Source organism: Tursiops truncatus, chromosome 2, assembly GCF_011762595.2.
Source record: "Tursiops truncatus isolate mTurTru1 chromosome 2, mTurTru1.mat.Y, whole genome shotgun sequence".
NCBI lineage: Eukaryota > Metazoa > Chordata > Mammalia > Artiodactyla > Delphinidae > Tursiops > Tursiops truncatus.
Genome location: NC_047035.1, coordinates 85,097,568 through 85,117,296, shown reverse-complemented (window position 1 = coordinate 85,117,296; position 19,729 = coordinate 85,097,568). Strand labels below are relative to the sequence as shown.

Genomic DNA, 19,729 nt, shown 5'->3' with positions numbered 1-19,729 from the left:
TTCTAAAGAAATAGGGGAGAGAGCATGGCAGGGAGCAGGAGGGAACAATGGGACACATAAGGAAGTTAGGTACAGGACTTCCCTGGTGGCTCAGTGGTTAAGAACCCGCCTGCCAATGCAGGGGACACAGGTTTAACTCCTGGTCTGGGAAGATCCCACATGTCGCAGAGCAACTAAACCCATGCACCACAACTACTGAGCCTGCGCTCTAGAGTCCGTGAGCCACAACTACTGATCCCGCATGCCGCAACTGCTGAAGCCTGCGTGCCTAGAGCCTGTGCTCTGCAATAAGAGAAGCCACCGCAATGAGAAGCCCTTGCACCGCAACGAAGACCCAACACAGCCAAAAATAAATAAATAAATTTATTAAAAAGAGAGAGAAAAGGGAAAAAGAAAGAAAGTCACATAAAACAAAAAGTACCAACAAAAACATGACTTGGGGGCTTCCCTGGTGGCGCAGTGGTTGAGAGTCTGCCTGCTGATGCAGGCTACACGGGTTTGTGCCCTAGTCCCGGAAGATCCCACATGCCACGGAGTGGCTGGGCCCGTGAGCCATGGCCGCTGAGCCTGCATGTCCGGAGCCTGTGCTCTGCAACAGGAGAGGCCACAACAGTGAGAGGCCCGCATACTGCAAAAACAAAAACAAAAACAAACCCATGTACTTGCCTCCTCCCTTGGGAGTCGGGGAGAGAAGAAGGGAGGTGTGAAGGGTCATGAACCTAGGATTATCAACTGGTCAGGGGCACAAGAAAGCTCTCTGAGGACTCCTAAGGGGCAGGCAGATAGCTGGGGTCCCACAGTCCCAGGGAAGAAATGACAGTCCCTTCAGTTCGACCTGGACCAAATCTTGGTGCTCCCTCAGAGCCCCTTGCCCTTTGAGGCTTTCTCGCTGGGCTGGCACTGGTTGGTGCCAGGAGTTGGTTCCCTCAGCTCAGTCACGTGTTGCTCAGGTTCCTGAGATGTGGCTACATGGCTCACCTGCTCCTCAGTGCCTGACAGCACCACTTTGCTGCCCACTCACCACTCCTGCAGGGTTCAGGCAGTGGCACTGAGGTCCTGGTGCTGGATGTCAACCTCCAGTCTCTGGTTGGGCTGGTCGAGGGAGGCGAATCACGTCAGCGTACACGGCCTCAGTGACAGGGTCTTCCAGATGCCACACGTTCTGCAGGACAAGGGCCTCCAGTGGTACTGCATATAGGATACACTTGACTTTGGCAGCCAGGGTGACGATTGATAGATGCCAAAACTTAACCCTTCTGAGCCTCTGTGAGTGGAGGAAGATTCTGGGCTTCAGCTAAGTGGTCAGCATGTGTCCTGTAAGCAAACACTGTGAGCAGCCGAAATGTGGACTGTGGAAGCAAACGTCCCTTTCACCCACCTCTCTTCCAGCACACTGTGTGAGGCCACTGCTCTGTCACTTCCAGCAGCTGTTCCCAGCCTTTCCTGCCACCTCCCTCTACACTGATCTATTGATCTTCTGTTCACTTGCTAGCTATATCTATACATAAAATTTTTCCCTTTCTTTAGTCTTTTTTTTGTGTGTGTGGTACACGGGCCTCTCACTGTTGTGGCCTCTCCCGTTGCGGAGCACAGGCTCTGGACGCGCAGGCTTAGCGGCCATGGCTCATGGGCCCAGCCACTCCGTGGCATGTGGGATCTTCCCTGACCGGGGCATGAACCCGTGTCCCCTGCATCGGCAGGCGGACCCTCAGCCACTGCGCCATCAGGGAAGCCCTCTTTAGTCTTTAAAAATTTTTTTTTGCTTTACCTGTCCTCTTCCTTTCTCCTTTTTTAAAAAGCATTGTGCCCACTCCCTATAACTCCAGTGTTAACAGCCCAATGTGATGTATCCTGCCACATTTTATTCCTTGTTCATATGTGGAATCTTTTACTCACTCAACAGTGCATAGTGGAAATGCCTTCCAAGACAACTGGTTTAAATTAAACTCATCTATTTTCATGGATGGCATTATATTACATAGTACAGATGTAGTATAGTTAATTAACTTGTTTCCCTGTTCATGGGCATTTGGACTATTTCCAGTTTGGTTGTTTTAGGGTCCTCAAGATCACTTTTTTTTCTTTTAATGTATCTATTTTATTTATTTATTTTCGGCTGCGTTGGGTCTTCTTTGCTGTGCACTGGCTTTCTCTAGTTGCGGCGAGCGGGGACTACTCTTCATTTAGGTGTGCTGACTTCTCATTGTGGGGGCTTCTCTTGTTGTGGAGCACGGGCTCTAGGCGCTTGGGCTTCAGTAGTTGTGGCTCACGGGCTTAGTTGCTCCGCAGCATGTGGGATCTCCCCGGACCAGGGCTTGAATCCGTGTCCCCTGCATTGGCAGGCAGATTCTTAACTGCTGCCCCACCAGGGAAGCCCAAGACCACATATGTTTAAAAGGACTCATGAGACTCAGCATACAGTTGTACTTGGAGCAAAGGTTTAGGGACTTCCCTTTCCGTTTCCTTCAGGGAAAGGCTTTTAAAGACAGAGTAAGGGAGCAGGGGTGTGGGGTGCATGATCAGCTTGTAGACATTTTTCTGATTGGTTAGAGGTGAGGTAATCCTGTCAGCCTTCTGGTTCCAACCAGTCTAGGATCTACAGGCTTTTGGCAGCACACAGTTAACTTCTTCCACCTGGTGTGGGTTTCAGTATCGGCAAAACAGCGCAAAGGATATGGCTCAGCATATTATCCATAGCCCTTAAGGAGGAACTAAAGGTCCTTGACTTGGTTTAATGGCTAAACTATTATTATTTTGTCTTGCTTGACTGTTTTCCTTTGCTTCTACATTTTCTCATTTCTCTGATTAAATTTATTCTTTGGAACTCGGGGAAGGTCTAGGAAGCTAAAGTTTTTCTAAAGACAGGCAGAGGGTTTGGGGCCAGGGAAGAGGGGTTATCCCAGGAAGGTCCCATAGGGTCTTGCTCGGTTACATACATTTATTTTTATACACTCGAATACCCCTATGCCTCATTTTTTTTCTCTCATTGCACTTATTATCTTCTAAAATCTATATACTTTATTTATTACTTACTATCTATCTTCTCTTCCTATCCCCCAACCCTCAAACCAGATGTAAGTTCCATGAAGGCCAAAAACTATTCCTGGCTACATGGAGTTAGCCAAGCTGCAAAATCTGAGGGAATGGTCCCTATAAGACTGTCCTCACTTCTGATACACAGTTGCGAGTTCAAGGGTTTGCAAAACCGTCTCAGGTTTGATTATTCACTAAAAGGACTCAGAACTCACTGAAAGCTGTTATGTTGATGGCTATAGTTTATTACAGAAAAAGGATAAAAATTAAAATCAGCCAAGGGGAGAGACTTACAGTACAGAGTCCGGGAGGGGTCCAAATGCGGCATTTCCAGTTGTCTGCTCCCATGGAGTCACAGATGGTGTTCCCTCCTCCTGGTTGCAGTGTGTGACAGTACACACTGAGTATTGCCAACCAAGGGAAACTCACCCGAGCCTTTGGTGTCCAGAGATTTTACTGGGGCTCGACCACCTACTATCTGTGTGGCTGAACTTCAGTCTCCAAGGAGGGCCTGGAGGTCAGGCTTATCTTTAATTGCTAGTTCCTCTGGAGGCCAGAAGTAACATTGTGTGCCCCAGAGACCTTGTCACAGGTCACACTGTTAGACTGTCCTGTGGCCAGAGCCAAACTGGGTGACCAGAGACACTCCCATCATGCAGGACATGCCAGGGGCATAGAGATCACCTCTCAGTAGTCAAGGGCAAAACCAGTCCTCTCTTTGTGTACACAAGGTTAAATTTTCACTACACACTGGCACATAGCAGATGCTCAGTACATATTAGTGAGTGGCCTTGAGATTGCTGGGTTATAGGGTATGTGTATTTGTAATTTTTAAAGTATGACCAGATTGTATTCCAAAAAAAATCTGAAACAAATTGCGTATCTACCAACAGTGGTATGAGGAGCTCTTTCCTCTTCCCTTCTACACTCCCATTATTTTATTTAATTTTTGCAGATCTGATGGATGAGCGTTAATATTCAGTGTTACTTTTATTTGCATTTAAGACTGAGCTAACTTTTTGTGTCTTTTATATGTTTACCGTCAGTTACATCAATCAGCTTTTTATATCTTTGGCTATTTTTTTATTGCCTTGTTGATCATTTTTGTATTGATTTGTAGGAATTCTTAATATATTTTAGATGCCAATATTCCAGATATTTCCAATGTTCAAGTATTCCAGATATTTTCTCCTAGTTTGATTATCTTTGAACTTTTTTTAGTGATGTTTTTGGTTATAGAAAAACTCAAAAATGTGGAGTCAAATTTGTCATTTTTTTTCCTTCACAGATTATACATTTTGTGTTCTAAGAAAATTATTTCCTACCTTGAGGTGAAGTCATAAAGTTCTTCTATAAGTTTTAAAAAAATTTCACAGTTGAGCTTTCATTCATAAAGAGTATGTTTGTTTATAGGATCTCTTGTCCCTTTTGCTCTCGTCCTGCTCAGTAGCACATTGTCTTAATCTTAATTATCTTAGCTTCCTGATAAATCTTGTATCTCCAGGGCCTAAACCGCCCTCCCCCTTAATCTTCTTTTTAAAAAATATACTTTGTTATTGGGTCTTTGCTTTAAAAAAAAAAAAAAAAGGAAATCAGCTTATTTAATTCTAGGAAAACCTTATGAGATTTTGATTGCAATCTAATTAAGCTTAATGGATTAATTAGGGAAATTTTGTATCTTTTTGATAATCCCATCCTTGAGTGTGTTATCTCTCCATTTTTCAATCCTTTCAGTGCCTCGGTTATGTTTTATAACTTTAAATGTGTTTTTTAAAAACCTTTGTGGATCTTATGGATGCAACCTCTTTTAAAATAATAATTTAGGCTTTTCCAATTATGTAGGAATGCTATTGATTTTTGTATATCACATCCATTAACTCTCCTGTGTTACCTTGTTCTAATAATTTCTAGATTTTCTCATTAGATTGGTTATTATCTCAAATTAATAGTCTTCCGGTCTCATTTCTGATTCTTGTGTTTGCTAGGCCTTCCTGTATAATACTGAATAGAGGAAATGAGAGTGGGCCTCTTCATCTTATGCTGACTTTAAAAGAAATGCATCTCAAGGATCACATTGACTTTGATATTTACTGTGAATTTTTTTTTTTTTTTTTTTTTTTGGTGGTATGTGGGCCTCTCACTGTTGTGGCCTTTCCCATTGCGGAGCACAGGCTCTGGACACGCAGGCTCAGCGGCCATGGCTCATGGGCCCAGCCGCTCCGCGGCATGTGGGATCTTCCCGGACTGGAGCACGAACCAGTGTCCCCTGCATCAGCAGGCGGACTCTCAACCACTGCGCCCATACTGTGAATTTTTGTTAGTTACCCTTTATCAGGTTACAGGTGTTCCCTATTATTCCTAGCTTATAAGGAGTTTTATCAGGTAAGGGTGATTTTAAAACAAAGTAGAGTGAAAGTAATAGGCAACAGTAAAATGGAAAGTGCAGAATGAGTTCAAAGCTAAAGCATTCTAGGAATTACCTATCTGGTAGCTGCTTTGCTGAATCTCTTGTAAGTTGCGAAGGAAAGATAACAGATATTCCAGATCAGGCCTTCATCTTCTCAGCTTCCCACTTAGAAATTGAGATTTTAAATTACTTGGAACACAACAAGATCAGGCTTTCCCAATCATAACTACCAATTTGAAGTCTGAAATTTTGAATTACAAGAGAATTTACTTACCCCTGTGTGATACATATGCTTATAAGTGAACATTTATTGAGTGCTTACTGTGAGGTATTGTTCTAAGCACTCTATTTGAGATGACTTACCTGCTTTTTTCATTACCTCTATAAGTAATGTTCTGTTATTATTCCCATCTACAAATGAGGAACCTGGGGCACAGAGAGAATAGGTAACTTGTGTAAGGTCACAAGTAGTCTGTGGCTGAGCCTGCACTCATAAATATGATACTGTCCTGCTTCTCTCTTGTTAATAGCGGCAATTGAGAGCTTTCTGAAGGGGAAGAATTACTTTATTATTCACTAAACTGATGTAATGAATGACTATAATTGAGGTTTCAATAATTAGTCCTGTAAAATCCAGATAGTGGAGTAGTTTTTTTTAGTTTTCTAATTTTTTCCTTCTGTTACCTTTGTTCTGTCAGGTTTGCCTTTTCACCATTGTCTGAGGAAGAGGAGGAGGATGAACAAAAGGAACCTATGCTGAAAGAAAGCTTTGGTAGTGATAAAATTCACCTTTTGTGCTTTAAATATTCTTTTCTGGTTTTTAGAAATAGAGTAAAAGAAGTATAACATTTTGAGTATCAAAATCAAGAGACTTTGATGCATGTATTTATTCTTTTACAACATGTTCTTCAGTTTGATATGCAGTGAAGTTAGGGGGAAGTGAAAGTAAGGGTATGAATCTTTAGATGAAACCATGTTCAGTAAATAATGGCACATTAAATGTCCAGTTTACTTGCTAGAGATGGGCTGAAAACTTGACTTTGAACTTTGCAGCACAAATGTAAAGATGGAAAAACTTATCTGTAGTATAATTTAGTGCCAATAAGCTTAAAATAAAGCTCTGAATCCATTTTTGCTATCAATGCTGGTCTACTGACCTAGTTAACCAGTGTATTTTTTTTCTTCTACAGAAGGAATGAAAATGAGAAGTACCAAACAAGAACCAAATGGAAATAGTAAATTAAACAAAGCAGTAAGTATGACTTCTTTTTTTTTTTTTCTGTCTAGGACCTAGTAATCTTTTAACTAGATGGTTTGCTGCTATGTCCTGAAAAGGTTCCAGACCATTCTGATGGTTCTGTTTAATGGTTTTCATCAATGAAATCATAGCCCCATTAATAATCTAAGGTGATCTTTTTTGTAGTAAAGATGATTTTTTCAAAACTACAATGAGGTATCACCTCACACCGGTCAGAATGGCCATCATTAAAAAGTCTACAAAAAAAAAATAGTCTACAAATAACAAATGCTGGAGAGGGTGTGGAGAAAAAGGAACTCTCCTACACTATTGGTGGGAATGTAAGCTGGTGCAGCCACTATGGAAAACAGTATGGCGGTTCCTCAAAAAACTAAAAATAGAGTTGTCATATGATCCAGCAATTCTACTCCTGGGCATATATCTGGACAAAACTGTAATTCAAAAAGATACATGCACCCCTATATCCATAGCAGCACTGTTCACAATAGCCAAGACATGGAAACAGCCTAAATGTCCATCAACAGATGAATGAATAAAGAGGATGTGGTACATATATATACCACGGAATACTACTCAGCCATAAAAAAGAATGAAATAATGCCATTTGCAGCAACGTGGATGGACTTAATCTCTGTCATACTAAGTGAAGTAAGTCAGAAAGAGAAAGACAAATACCATATGATAACACTTATATGTGGAATCTAAAATATGATACAAATGAACCTATCTACGAAACAGAAAAAGACTCACAGACATAGAGAACAGACTTGTGGTTGTCAAGGCGGGGGGTGGGAGAGGGAAGGATTGGGAGTTTGGGATTAGCAGGTGCAAACTATTATATATAGGATGGGTAAACAACAAGGACCTACTGTATAGCACAGGGAGTGCTACTCAATACTCTGTAATGACCTATATGGGAAAAGAATCTAAAAAGGAGTGGATATATGTATATGTATAACTGATTCACTTTGCTGTACACCTGAAACTAACACAAGATTGTAAATCAACTATACTCCAATAAAGATTTTTTTTTAAATTCTGTGATAAACCATAATGGAAAAGAATGTGAAAAAGAATATATATATGTATAACTGAATCACTTTGCTGCACGGTAGAAATTAACACGGCATTGTAAATCAACTGTATACTTCAATTTTTTTTTTTTTTTTTTTTGCGGTACGCGGGCCTCTCACTGTTGTGGCCTCTCCCTTTGCGGAGCACAGGCTCCGGACGCACAGGCTCAGCGGCCATGGCTCATGGGCCTCGCCGCTCCGCGGCATGTGGGATATTCCCGGACTGGGGCACAAACCTGTGTCCCCTGCATCGGCAGGCGGACTCTCAACCGCTGCGCCACCAGGGAAGCCCTGTATACTTCAATTTTTTAAAAAAATCAAGAGTTTTTCAGTCAGCTTTTTTTTCCTTAAGAACTGTGCATTCACTCTGCATTTAAAAGGGCTTTAGAATTTATCTCAGTTTTAAGGAGCAAAGCTTACATGAAGCAAAAACTCTAGGTATTAGATTACTGAGAAGAAAGCATTTAGGGATGAGGATATCATTTTATATTTCATTCATATAGTTTAGTTTTTTAAATTAAATTATTTGACTTTTCTGTTATTTGTCCTGTTATGTGAACATACTAGTTCAGAGTGACAAGAGACTAAATTGAGACCTCTTTAGATCGTTACTTGAGATGTATATTTTGGTGCATTTTGGTAACATCTGGCATTTATATGTTCTCAGCAGGAAGATGATTTAAAGTGGGTAGAAGAGAATGTTCCTTCATCTGTGACAGATGTGTAAGTTTTTGAATCCTTACCACAAGAATCCTTTTTCACAGTTAGTATTACTTTTATTATTTTAAATGAATGAGCTGAAGAGCATAGTAATGAGAATGCTTGTAGTTAACTCTAGAAGTAAAAGGTTAAATTACTGAAATAATTTGAAGTGTTAAAAATATTAAAAAGATGTTAGAAAATAAAGACCAGGAATGATATACAAACAAAAATAATCCAGATTATTCATTCAGATGACACTTCTGCTCAGAAAGATTTAGCTATAGGTCTTCCTAAAATCAGTGGGATAATCCTTTTGGAATTTTTGAGTTCCTTTCCATGCCTATAATTTTAATTAAACATTGTTCCTATTAAAGTCCATACAATTCTAGTAACTGTGATTCTTTTTTTTTTTTTTTGTATTTGCTTTTTCTTTTCCTGAAATGTCTTCAATGGGATGCAAATCTTAGGTAGTTACAAAAACTTTAAATTGTAGTCATTATTCACTGTCCTTTTTGAACCATTTATGGCTTTATTTTACATTGTTTAGTTTGTTTTTCTCTCTGCAGAGCACTTCCAGCCCTTCTGGATTCAGATGAGGTTAGTAATCAAATCATATGCACATAAACTATGGGTCTGGTGGCTTCTGTTCAAGGAGATTTATTTATATGACTCGGTAATGGACTGATGAACTATAGTTGGTATAGTTGACAAAGGATGAAAAGAGAAATACTAATATTATAACTAAAATATTCAAGAATGTTTCCTTTCTGTACATGTCCTCCTTTTATTTCTTACGAAGTGTGGTCAGACTTGAGAATGTCTTTGTTTAAATTGGGTAGCCAGTACCGTACTCTTCCACTAATTCCTTCGTCTTTAAGAAATTCAAATTTAACCCTTATCTAGTCTAGGCAAAAATAATAAAGAAAAGTTGGGGCTTCCCTGGTGGCGCAGTGGTTGGGAGTCAGCCTGCCGATGCAGGGGACACGGGTTCATGCCCCAGTCCGGGAGGATCCCACATGCCGCGGAGCGGCTGGGCCCGTGAGCCATGGCCGCTGGGCCTGCGCGTCCGGAGCCTGTGCTCCGCAGCGGGAGAGGCCACAACAGTGAGAGGCTCATGTACCGAAAAAAAAAAAAAAAAAAGTTATTTTAATTTACCTACTATGCAGTGTTATCTGTGTCACTGTCCTCCAGATAATAAGGATAATTAGTACCTCTAATGTTTATGTTGATTATTAGTCTTTTAATATGGCTCCATACACTTTATCTAGAAGATTTCACATGAGGTTTTATGTAAGAATTGCAGTCTGAGTTCGTGGAAACCACTTCTAGACGTGTTCTGAATGTTTAGGTTATTCTAGGGTGACGATTTGAGAAAGCCTTTTAAAAGCCTCTGCCCAATTGTGACTTACTGTGTTGGATTGACTGCTAAAAAATGGTCACTTCTCACTGCCCTGCTGTGTGGTGCAGTACACAGTGTCAGATTTCTTAGCTGTTGCATGCATTGAGATAATTGAGAACTCTACCTTTCAGACAAGCCTTTGCTTTTTGTGGTATATTCTGCAGTTCCTAGATCTTTCTCTTGGGAGCCATCTTCTGCTAACAGTTTGCCTTCAGGGTATCCCGTTGGCTCCAGCTCTCCAGACACGCATATTTCAGCCAGAGGAGGCTGAGTATGTGAAACCCAGTTGTGCCATTTATGGGAATATGGGTTTATTGTAGTACTTTTGGTGGCACTGAATTCATCTGTTTATATTTTCCTGTGTGAAAAAATGATTTAAGAACTGAAAAAGAACAATGAATTACAAGAGAAACAAATAAAGGACTAGGAATCAAAACAGCATCAGACTCTTCAACAATGTTGGAAGCTAGAAGATAATAGAACAATGTCTTTGAATTCTGAGAAAAATTATTTTCAAACTAGAATTCTGTACTCAACTATCAATATAAGGGTAAAACAAAGATGTTTTCAGTCATGCAAAAACTAAAATAATTGACATCCTATGTGTGCTTTCTCAGGAAAGTATTAGAAAATGTTATTCATAAAATGAGGGAACTAAAAAGAGAAAGACTTCGGATCCAGGAAGTAAAGGATCCGACACAGAGAGGCAGGGATAAATTCCTAGGATGATGTAAGAAATTCTCAGAGTGTGACAGCTGGGCAACAAGTTTGGAGAACAGCTAGTCCGGAATGGAGCGGGAGAACAGAGAGCTTCAGGGACGAGTATTTCTAAGGGAAAAAACCTGAAAAGGATAGATAATCTGATGTAATTGATCATATTGAAAAGGGATTTACAGTTCTGTCAGAGTTTGGGATAAATTTGTTATAGGTACTTAGCAAATGAAGCAAAGGAAAAATGAAAAAATACTCTAAGGTAAAATTACTATAATTACTGTGAAATTTAATAGTATTACATTAATTTTCTCAATTGAAATGGCATACTATAAATACTATTTTATAGTCAAATGTAATTTTTTTACATGATTTTAAAAAATTATGGTGAAAAACACGTAAAATCTACCATTCTAACCTTTCTCAAGTGCAAAGTGTTGACTTATATGCACATTGCTTTGCAACAGATCTCTAGAACTTTTTCATCATATGTAATTTTAGTCAGCATATTTCATTGAAAGGATATACTATAGTTTGTTTATACAGTCCTATATTTTGAGTGTTGCAGTGGAGATGCTAGTGGCTAAGTCTTTGCCCACATCCTTGACTATTTCATTAAGTTAAATTCCTGAATCAGAGGAGGTACACATTTTTATTAAAGCTTAAGTGACTCTAAAACATACAGTTCCCTTTGATTTGTGGTTTGTTGTCCAGAAGCCTAGAGGTTTTGCTTCAGTTAATCTTGGGACTTGGACATCTGTGTGTATCAAAATCTTCATAGATGGTTAGGAACCATTGCTCTAAATATTTAGTGAACATAAGCAAGTACTTATAGAAAATGTGTGTGTGGTCATCTTTGGAAAAGATATTTGGAATGTAGACCATTTAAAATTAATATACTTAGCATAACCTTTTTCCCCTAGGAACGAATGATCACGCACTTTGAAAGGTCCAAAATGGAGTAAAGAATGGGAAGATTTGCAGCTGAAGATGGCTAGTATCTGGGAAGAGATCAGCTTCTGTGTTAGTCTTTACACTGCTCCATGGGATTAAAGGAGGCAATGACATCCTGATCTGTTCCTTGATCTTTGTGCATTGGAGCTGGCGAGAGGTGTTGGAACAAGGAGAACATTCTATTGAAAACAAGGTCATAGGATGAGAAAAATCTACAAGTTTTTTATTTGCAGCATTGATGCCCCTTTCCCTCCCACACCCTGACATGGATGTTTATGCAACTTGTGTATGTTGTTCCTAAACCTTCTATAATGTTTAAATTGTTTAATCTGTCAAACTAAAAAATTTAACATCTTCTGAAGAACTGTGACATCAACACCATAATAAGTAATATCCAGGAGCAACTGCCTGTAATTTTAATTTATTTAGGGAGTTACATAGGTGATGGGGGAAATTGTTAATTATTTTTGCATTTCCTGGGAAGCCAAGGTTAAATCTTGCAGAGGTAGTTTTGAGAACAAGGAGTCCTTCTGCGTTAAGGAGCCATGGTTCTAACAATGATTAAAAGAACAACCAAAAAAAAAAAGAAAGAAAGAAAGAGAGAGACTGTTACAGTGTGATTTAGATCATTTGAAAAAGCAAAATCAAGTGCAATTTTGTTTACAAACGGTGTATATTAAAGATTTTTCTATTTCAGATGTACTTTAGAGAGAAATATTAGCTTAACTCTTTTGACATCTGCTATTGTGACACATCCCATTGCTGGCAATGTGGTGCACACTCCAGAACTTTTAACTACTGTTTTGTAAGCCTTCAAGGGCAGCATTGCAGAGTCCTAGGCAATGCTTTGCTTGTCTTCATGCCTTTTACTGGGTGTTGCACTAGATGCACAAAGGCACTCCATCGTAAGTGCATGTGAGTGAGCACCCTGTTAAAGGGATTATAATGCTTCAGAAGCAGGAGCTAATACAAAGGAAACAGGTCCTTCTGGCTTAAACAAAAACTTTCTGCATGAAATAGTGTGGAGGCCCTGGACTGCTGCTCATTCTTTAGGATCGACTGTTCTTGTATCTGGTGTTGGTTTAGGGATGGTTTATAAGAAACATCACAAGGTGATGGGATTCATTTGAAGCACTATATTTGTTTGAATGATTTTGTCCAATTTTGCCTTCCCAAGATTTTTTGTTCTACATAGAAAGTTCATGCCACTTTTTAATATTAAAAAATTTTAACAAAATTGATATCTTTTTCTCCAGACTTTCTTTAAAGACCCTTCTTTCTCCCAAACTCTCTCCTGTAGAATTTTCTTTCCATGGTTTTTATTCTATGTTGTCTTATTTTCCACTCAAAGCAGTGACCACACTACTACAATCTTCACTAAAGTGTTAAATATTTATGTAACATTTCTCTATAGTTGTGTATGGTGATTAACAACAACAAAAAAAATCACCTAGATAGTATCTCTAAGAAACAATATGAAGAACTATTCTCAGGTTAACCCATTTGCAAAAGGCTGGTGTTAACTTCATGTGCTTGTTCTTCCACAGTGAAACTTAGCAAGTGAACAGTAGCATAATGCAGCAGGATAGTTGGTCAAATATTTTTCGAGACTGATTAGATATTAACTTGAGACTAGGCTAAAAAAAAAAAAAACCCACCCCGGCCATGTCATGTGGCTTGCAGGGTCTTAGTTTCCTGACCAGGAATTGAACCTGGGCCTTGGCAGTGAAAGTGCCGAGTCCTAACCACTGGACCACCTGGGAATTCCCAAGAACCTGTTGTTTTAAGCAGGAGTGTATAGCACAAATTCTATAGGTTGATTATTCTTTCTGCTTTCTCTTATGGCTTCTTGTGTTACTTTGCTTGGTTATAGTGTATCGGTTCCTAGAAGAGGTTCAGAAGGAATTTGTAGTATCACACTGACCTGTTACCTTAGAGTTTACATTGTTTATTTTGGTCTTGGTCCTTGGGTCTGGAACTACAAGGTATTCGGCCTTCTTCTAGCACAGCAGCTGGTAATTCTAAATTTTCAAGTTGTTCAGTTTCTATGGTGAAAACCACATAGAACCACAAGATTTGTTTAGCAATTTTTCTGTTTCTTACTACTTGAAAATATTTCATTTGATTATCAGAAACAGCATTTGATAAAGATGGGACAGTATTCCTAATGTACAGATGAAGAGACTGTAAAAGTGACCAGGGCCAGTCAGTGGGTTTTTGTTTTTTAACACCTTACATCATAGACTCACTCCTTTTTTCTTTTATATTTTTCTTTAAATCAAATGCTTAATTTTATGACATGTCTGCTGTTTTCTTGGGGCTAAACTGCCAGATACAGACCATTCTTGCATTGGTTCTCAAACTTTAAAGTTCATGGACTCTCCTTGGGGACTTATTAAATGATTACTGGACTCCCCACTCCACAGTTTTTGAGTCACTATGGCTGGAATGAGGTCTGAGATTGCCTAACAAGTTCCCAGGTGATGCTGATCTAGGGACCACACTTTGAGAACCACAGGCTTAGACTAACCCGTAAAATACAAGGGTAAGGTACTCGAACTAGTTGGGTTTATAATGGTAATACTAAAACTACCATTGAGTGCTTAGATTGTTAGCCGTTGCCAAGCGCTCACACGTTAGATAGGTACACAACACTACCATCATTTTGCAGATAAGGAAACTAAGACTTCTAGAGATTGTTTCTTAAACGCCACAGCTACTTAGCTCATTTCCTAAATGGTACGTCTCCATCCCAGGTCTAACCGACACCAGAGCCTGAATTCTTCACTACCCTATGCTGCCCAAGACAGTTGTAAGATTAAAATCCTTTTTCCTTCTTGTTAAGCCCACGGCCACTCGCACTCCACGATGGAGAAGGTCGGTCCAGGGTGAAACGCAGTCTCAGTCACCAGGGCATTCCTCGAGTGTGCTCTAGGAACCGGAGCGGAAGGGGCGAGGCTTCGGTTGCGGAAGGGGCGGGCTTGGCTCTGCAGGAAGTCCGGTGTTGATGATGGCTCTATTGCCCAAGAGCCAGTAGCAGGGGTCCCGGCTCTTCCCTTGGGCTGATTCCGTCCCCACACCCGACCCGGCACAGTCCGGGAGAGACTGCGGCGGCGGCGGCGACTCCGCCCGCCGCCATGCACGACGCCTTTGAACCGGTGCCGATCCTAGAAAAGCTGCCTCTGCAGATCGACTGTCTGGCTGCCTGGGGTGAGCCGAGGGGCCAGGCGGGGTCAGCGCGGGAGCGGCTGGGACCTTTCACGAGGCGAGGGAAGTGGACGGGAGTCTGGCTGTGTGGACTGCGGTCGAACGCCGTCAGAGAGGGGCCTAGGATGAGGGAGGGCAGAGCACTGTTGACAGCGAGGGTGGTGGAGCTGTTTGCTTTTGATGGTTTGTTTGTTTTTTTTGCATTGAACAAGTTAACAGCTATGTCTTTTCCCCCGTAATGATCGCTCATCGCTTACTTCTAATTACTGTAGCTAACTTGTTACTCTCCACTCTTAATCTAGCCGAGTGGTTGATTGCCTTATAGTCAAAATGCCCAAGTTACCTAGCTTTTCTAGGTAGAAGAGCATCATTCCAGGCTGTCATGAAACCTAACCTATAAAAACTTGCATGATCCTTTTGGGATTGGCCAGTGCAGAAAGCAGGGTCAGGTATCTCTTCTCTGCTCCAGAATACAAATGGTTTCTGAAATAAACATTGACTCTTAACTACAAACATTATGCTCCTATCTGTGAGTGTGTGTCTGATAACCAAAGACCAAACAGAAGTAATTTCAGTCTTTCCTGTTAATGTCCAGGTCCTAGAAATCAAGGGCCATAAAAAGGTGGCTCAACCCTCAATCAGATCTTATATTGAGCCAGGTACCCGTGATGGGCCTGGTGGAAGCTGGTGTCCTATTCATTATCTGTGGACAGTGCCACCTAGTCAGAGTTCTCCACATCAGTTTCAGTAAGGTGCTTTCACTCTAGATCTTCTTATTAATGTGTGCCCCTCACCACCACCCCAGCCTTTAGCAGCCCTGGACCTCTTTTTTTTTTTTTATTGAAGTATAGTTGATTTACAATGTTGTGTTAATTTCTACTGTACAGCAAAGTGATTTAGTTATATATATATATATATACACACACATTATTTTTCATATTCTTTTCCATTATGGTTTATCACAGGATATTGAATATAGTTCCCTGTTCTCTACAGTAGGACCTTGTTGTTTAGCTCTGGGCCTCTTTAAAGTCACACCTCCACAGCAAGCTGTCCTAGGGTTAAGGAGAGAATCCTTCTTCCTCCAGATGTCTCAAGAAAACCGCCATTTTTCTGTCATTAAATGCTCTCAGTAAAAATTAAAAATAAATAGAGGAGAAATAAAGAAATTGAAAAAATGAAAGACCTGACACTCAGCACAAAGGGGCTCATTCTCCTGTTTCTTCATCAAGTATGTATTAAGTGCCTACATGGACCAGTCTCTCTGCTAGAGACAAGAATACAAGGATGAATAAGAAACAGTGCTTGTGCTCCTAGGACACAACATGGCAGGCAAAGAAATATGAACAGACTACGGTGCAAGATAAATGATACTAGAGACATATGCTGCCTAACATGGGAACGTGGAGGGAGGGGTATTCCACTCAGCCTCGGACATATACTTCTGAAAAGGATGGATGCAGCTACTTATCACACTGTACTTAGCTTGTCAGAATTCTTGACTCTGATACCCTGTGGGACTAGCAGTACACATATCTCAGTCTCTTTCACCAACTCCGGTTCGTGTCAGTGAAGATTGCCTGAACCTGTGCTTTCCAGAAATACAGTTTTTGAAATGGTAGATAGCTTTCACTCTGCCTGATCTCCAAGCAAACAGGAGAAACACCCATTGCCTACTAGGATGCTGTGATAGGTATTGGCTACAAGAGGCCATTTACTGCCTTGTGCCTCAAAACTACTTTATTTTCAGACTTTACCAGCACTAAATATTGCTATTTCTAGTTGTTACCCCTTCTATCTACACCATGACCTTAGGCGGAAAGTTCATCCAGGAACCTCCAGGCTTCTGGAGAGCCAGACAATATTGGAGGTGGAAGATGTCACAGAGCCACCGTAATCCATCTCCTGGGATATGGAAATGAGGAAAATACTGATGATGACTTCTCCTGAAACTCTGTAGTTGTAGAATCCAGCTGCCTCTTCAGCATCTTCATTTGGATATCTGGTTGCATGGCCAAAACAGTTCTTGATTTCAAAACATGCCTGTCCCCCTGTATCCCATAGCTCAGCATATGGCATTTCTGTTTGCCCATTTGGTTAAGGCCCAAATCATTGGAATTATTCTTGGCTTCTCTTATTCTCTTATACACCACATCCAATCCATCAGCAAATCTTGTCTGCTCCACCTCCTGAAAAATTCCACAATCCAGTCACTTCTCTCCATCTCTGCTGTTAACTACTGTTGACGAAGACACCAGTCTCTCTCATCTGAATTACTGTAGTAGTCTTCTAACTGATTACCCTGGGTTTGCCATTGTGCCATTTGCAGTATTTTAGCCACACAGAGGTAGAGTGATCCTTTGAAAACTTAATCTAATTGCATCTCTCCTCTGCTCAAAACCCTCCAGTAGCTTCACATCACAGCTAGAATAACAACACCTGTCATCACAGCACCTGTCATGATCAGGCCTCTGGTTACTTCCCTGATTTTATCCCCTTTGTTCTTATCCCTTGCTCCTTTCTGATACTAGTTACACTGTCTTCCTTGTTCCATGAGCACAAAAGCATGTAACTATCTCAGGGCCTTTGCACTTGCTGTTTCCTCTGCCTGGCACTCTCTTGTCCTAGGTATTACATGGCTCCTTCCTCATTTCATTTGCTGAAATGTCACATAAATCTGCAAGACCTTCCCTAACTATTCTATATAAAAGAAAATACCACATCCACCAATGTGCTACTCTTTTACTCAGCCTTATCTTCTTTCACAGATTGCCACCTAATGCTATTTTATATGTTATTATTGTCTCTCTCATTCCATATTAGAATATAAATTTCTTCAGAGCAGTAACTTTGTTTTGTACATAGGTTTATTTGCAGTGCCTAGAACAGTTCCTGACTCATAATGGATACTTATTAAATATTTGCTTAATTAATTAATAGTAGTAATGGCTTCCATTACTGAGTACTAATCTGTATTAAGCATTTATGAAATAATAACAACTCCATTTTGCAGAAGAAGAACCTGAAAATTTAAGTAGTTTTTCCAAGGTCACATCCAGTAAATCATGTCTGATTCTAGAGCCTGTTTCTCAAACTTTGATGTATATTCAGAGCCTATAAAAAATGTAGGGTGTGTGTGTGTATCTGTGTGTGTGTATACCCAATCATTTTTATTTATATTTTCCAAAGAAACAATGGAAAAATAAATCAAGAATGATTAAAATGGTTACCCATAGGGCTTCCCTGATGGCACAGTGGTTGAGAGTCCGCCTGCCGATGCAGGGGACACGGGTTCGTGCCCCGGTCCGGGAAGATCCCACATGCCGCGGAGCAGCTGGGCCCATGAGCCATGGCAGCTGAGCCTGCGCGTCCGGAGCCGGTGCTCCGCAACGGGAGAGGCCACAACAGTGAGAGGCCCGCGTACTGCAAAAAAAAAAAAAAAAAAAAGTTACCTATAGCAGAAGGAAGAAAACAGGGGGAAGTGGACAAGGAGGGACTTCTCATAGTTTTAGCTTTGGAACTAGGTAAATGTCTCATGTAATTAAAAAATGCAGATTTGGGGGCACCACCACAGAATCATTGCATCGGAATCTCTGGGAGCAGGGCTTAGGAATGTGCATTTTAGTAAGTCCAAGTGATTCTGATGCAGCTAAACAGGGGCTGATGCTTTGAGAAACACTGTTCTTTGCCGTATGACCCAAAGAAGAGAAGTGCCCACTACCGTGTTCGTCTGTGTACTCCCTGCTGTGTTCAGCAGTGGTTGTTTATCACGTGAGTTTGGACTGGGTTGCAACGTTGGATGGAGCTTCACTAGGGTAATTGTGAGCTAGAGGGCTCTACCTTCCTTCCCAGGAGGAATCATGTCTAACCTGTGGCTCAGGATTAGGCCATCAGGAATTTTCTAGGGCTGACTCTTGTTTGTTTTTGCATGTGTTACCCGTTTGTGTAGTGTGTTCCACTTTCTGATGTGCAATGTTGAGTCTCAGAAGGGACTGTCTATCCCGTGCTCTGCCTGCTCTGCAGGCTTTTCATTTTCTGTGTCTTGTGTGCACGGCTGTGTTATATGATGACATAGAGTGTGCACAGGCCAGCCTGGATCAGGTCCTCTGGCCGTCTGAGCCCCCACTGACGTCTGTAACCAAATCAAGCCTCTTCAGAGCTCTGTGCCATCATTACCTCTGGGTGATACACTGTTTTTCTTTTCTTTTTAATAAATTTAATTAACTTATTTATTTTTGGCTGCATTGGATCTTCATTGGTGCGTATGGGCTCTCTCTGGTTGCGGCGAGCGGGGGCTACTCTTCATTGCGGTGCGTGGGCTTCTCATTGCAGTGGAGCACGGGCTCTAGGTGTGTGGGCTTCAGTAGTTGTGGCGCACGGGCTTAGTTGCTCCGTGACATGTGAGATCTTCCTGGACCAGGGATCGAACCCGTGTCCCCTGCATTGGCAGGCGGATTCTTAATCACCACGCCACCAGGGAAGTCCCCACTGTTTTTCCTTATGAGTTTGAGGATTAGGAATGAGTATGTGTGTGGTGCTTTTACTAGTTAAAAGAAAGCTGTTAACAATACTTTGCATGTATGAGAAATGCATTTTCCTCAGCATCTCCAAAGGAATGCTTGAGAAAGGTCAAATAAAATTTCAATTTAATTTTTTTTTTAATTTCAGTGAATTTGTCTGATTCAGTTTCATGACCAATAGAGTAGACATTTGATAGAAACATCTATTGGTAAATGAACATTTCAATAAAAATGGAAAGCAGACTCTTAAAAGTCATACTTAGGAGTTTGGCTTCATATTTTGGTAGTACAGCTTCATGAGGATTTTGTTAAGCCCCAGTGTGACAGCATTGGAGCTGTGCTGTAAGGTAACAGATAGCAAACACGGAAGTACACATAGAGTGAGACCAGCTGAGGGGTCCCTGGAGAGACTCTGTTGGGGAGGGCTGTTGCCGGGTACCTTGTAGAGGTAAAATTGATAGGCCT

At 40.9% G+C, this 19,729-nt stretch overlaps 2 protein-coding genes, 1 long non-coding RNA gene and 1 pseudogene across 11 annotated transcripts in view; 2 read left to right on the top strand and 2 right to left on the bottom strand.

Moving 5' to 3' along the window:
- The window catches only part of TMEM87A (transmembrane protein 87A), a 43,172-nt gene extending 30,394 nt beyond the window's left edge, over positions 1–12,778 (top strand). For 3 of the 8 annotated variants that reach the window (XM_073800806.1, XM_073800810.1, XM_073800808.1), the window contains exons 16-20: positions 6,139–6,212; positions 6,631–6,692; positions 8,439–8,494; positions 9,040–9,070; positions 11,507–12,778. In XM_073800806.1, coding sequence (XP_073656907.1) covers positions 6,139–6,212; positions 6,631–6,692; positions 8,439–8,494; positions 9,040–9,070; positions 11,507–11,548 — 265 coding nt within the window. In that variant the 3' untranslated portion in view covers positions 11,549–12,778. Of the gene's footprint in view, positions 1–6,138; positions 6,213–6,630; positions 6,693–7,168; positions 8,414–8,438; positions 8,499–9,039; positions 9,071–11,506 lie in introns of those variants that run through there. The other 5 variants (XM_073800807.1, XM_073800812.1, XM_073800813.1 and 2 more) reach the window with 4 other exon arrangements.
- LOC109549979 (COP9 signalosome complex subunit 7a-like) lies at positions 826–5,729 on the bottom strand (annotated as a pseudogene).
- Positions 11,992–14,398, bottom strand: LOC141278005 (uncharacterized). Its single transcript, XR_012330070.1, has 2 exons — positions 14,329–14,398; positions 11,992–13,582 (listed from the first exon to the last, which is right to left on the bottom strand). It is a non-coding gene; the product is annotated as an uncharacterized lncRNA (long non-coding RNA).
- A 138-nt stretch (positions 14,399–14,536) lies between these two features.
- VPS39 (VPS39 subunit of HOPS complex) overlaps positions 14,537–19,729 on the top strand; it is a 47,667-nt gene continuing 42,474 nt past the window's right edge. For both annotated transcript variants that reach the window (XM_019935341.3, XM_019935340.3), the window contains exon 1: positions 14,537–14,747. In XM_019935341.3, coding sequence (XP_019790900.2) covers positions 14,675–14,747 — 73 coding nt within the window. In that variant the 5' untranslated portion in view covers positions 14,537–14,674. The remainder of the gene's footprint in view (positions 14,748–19,729) is intronic.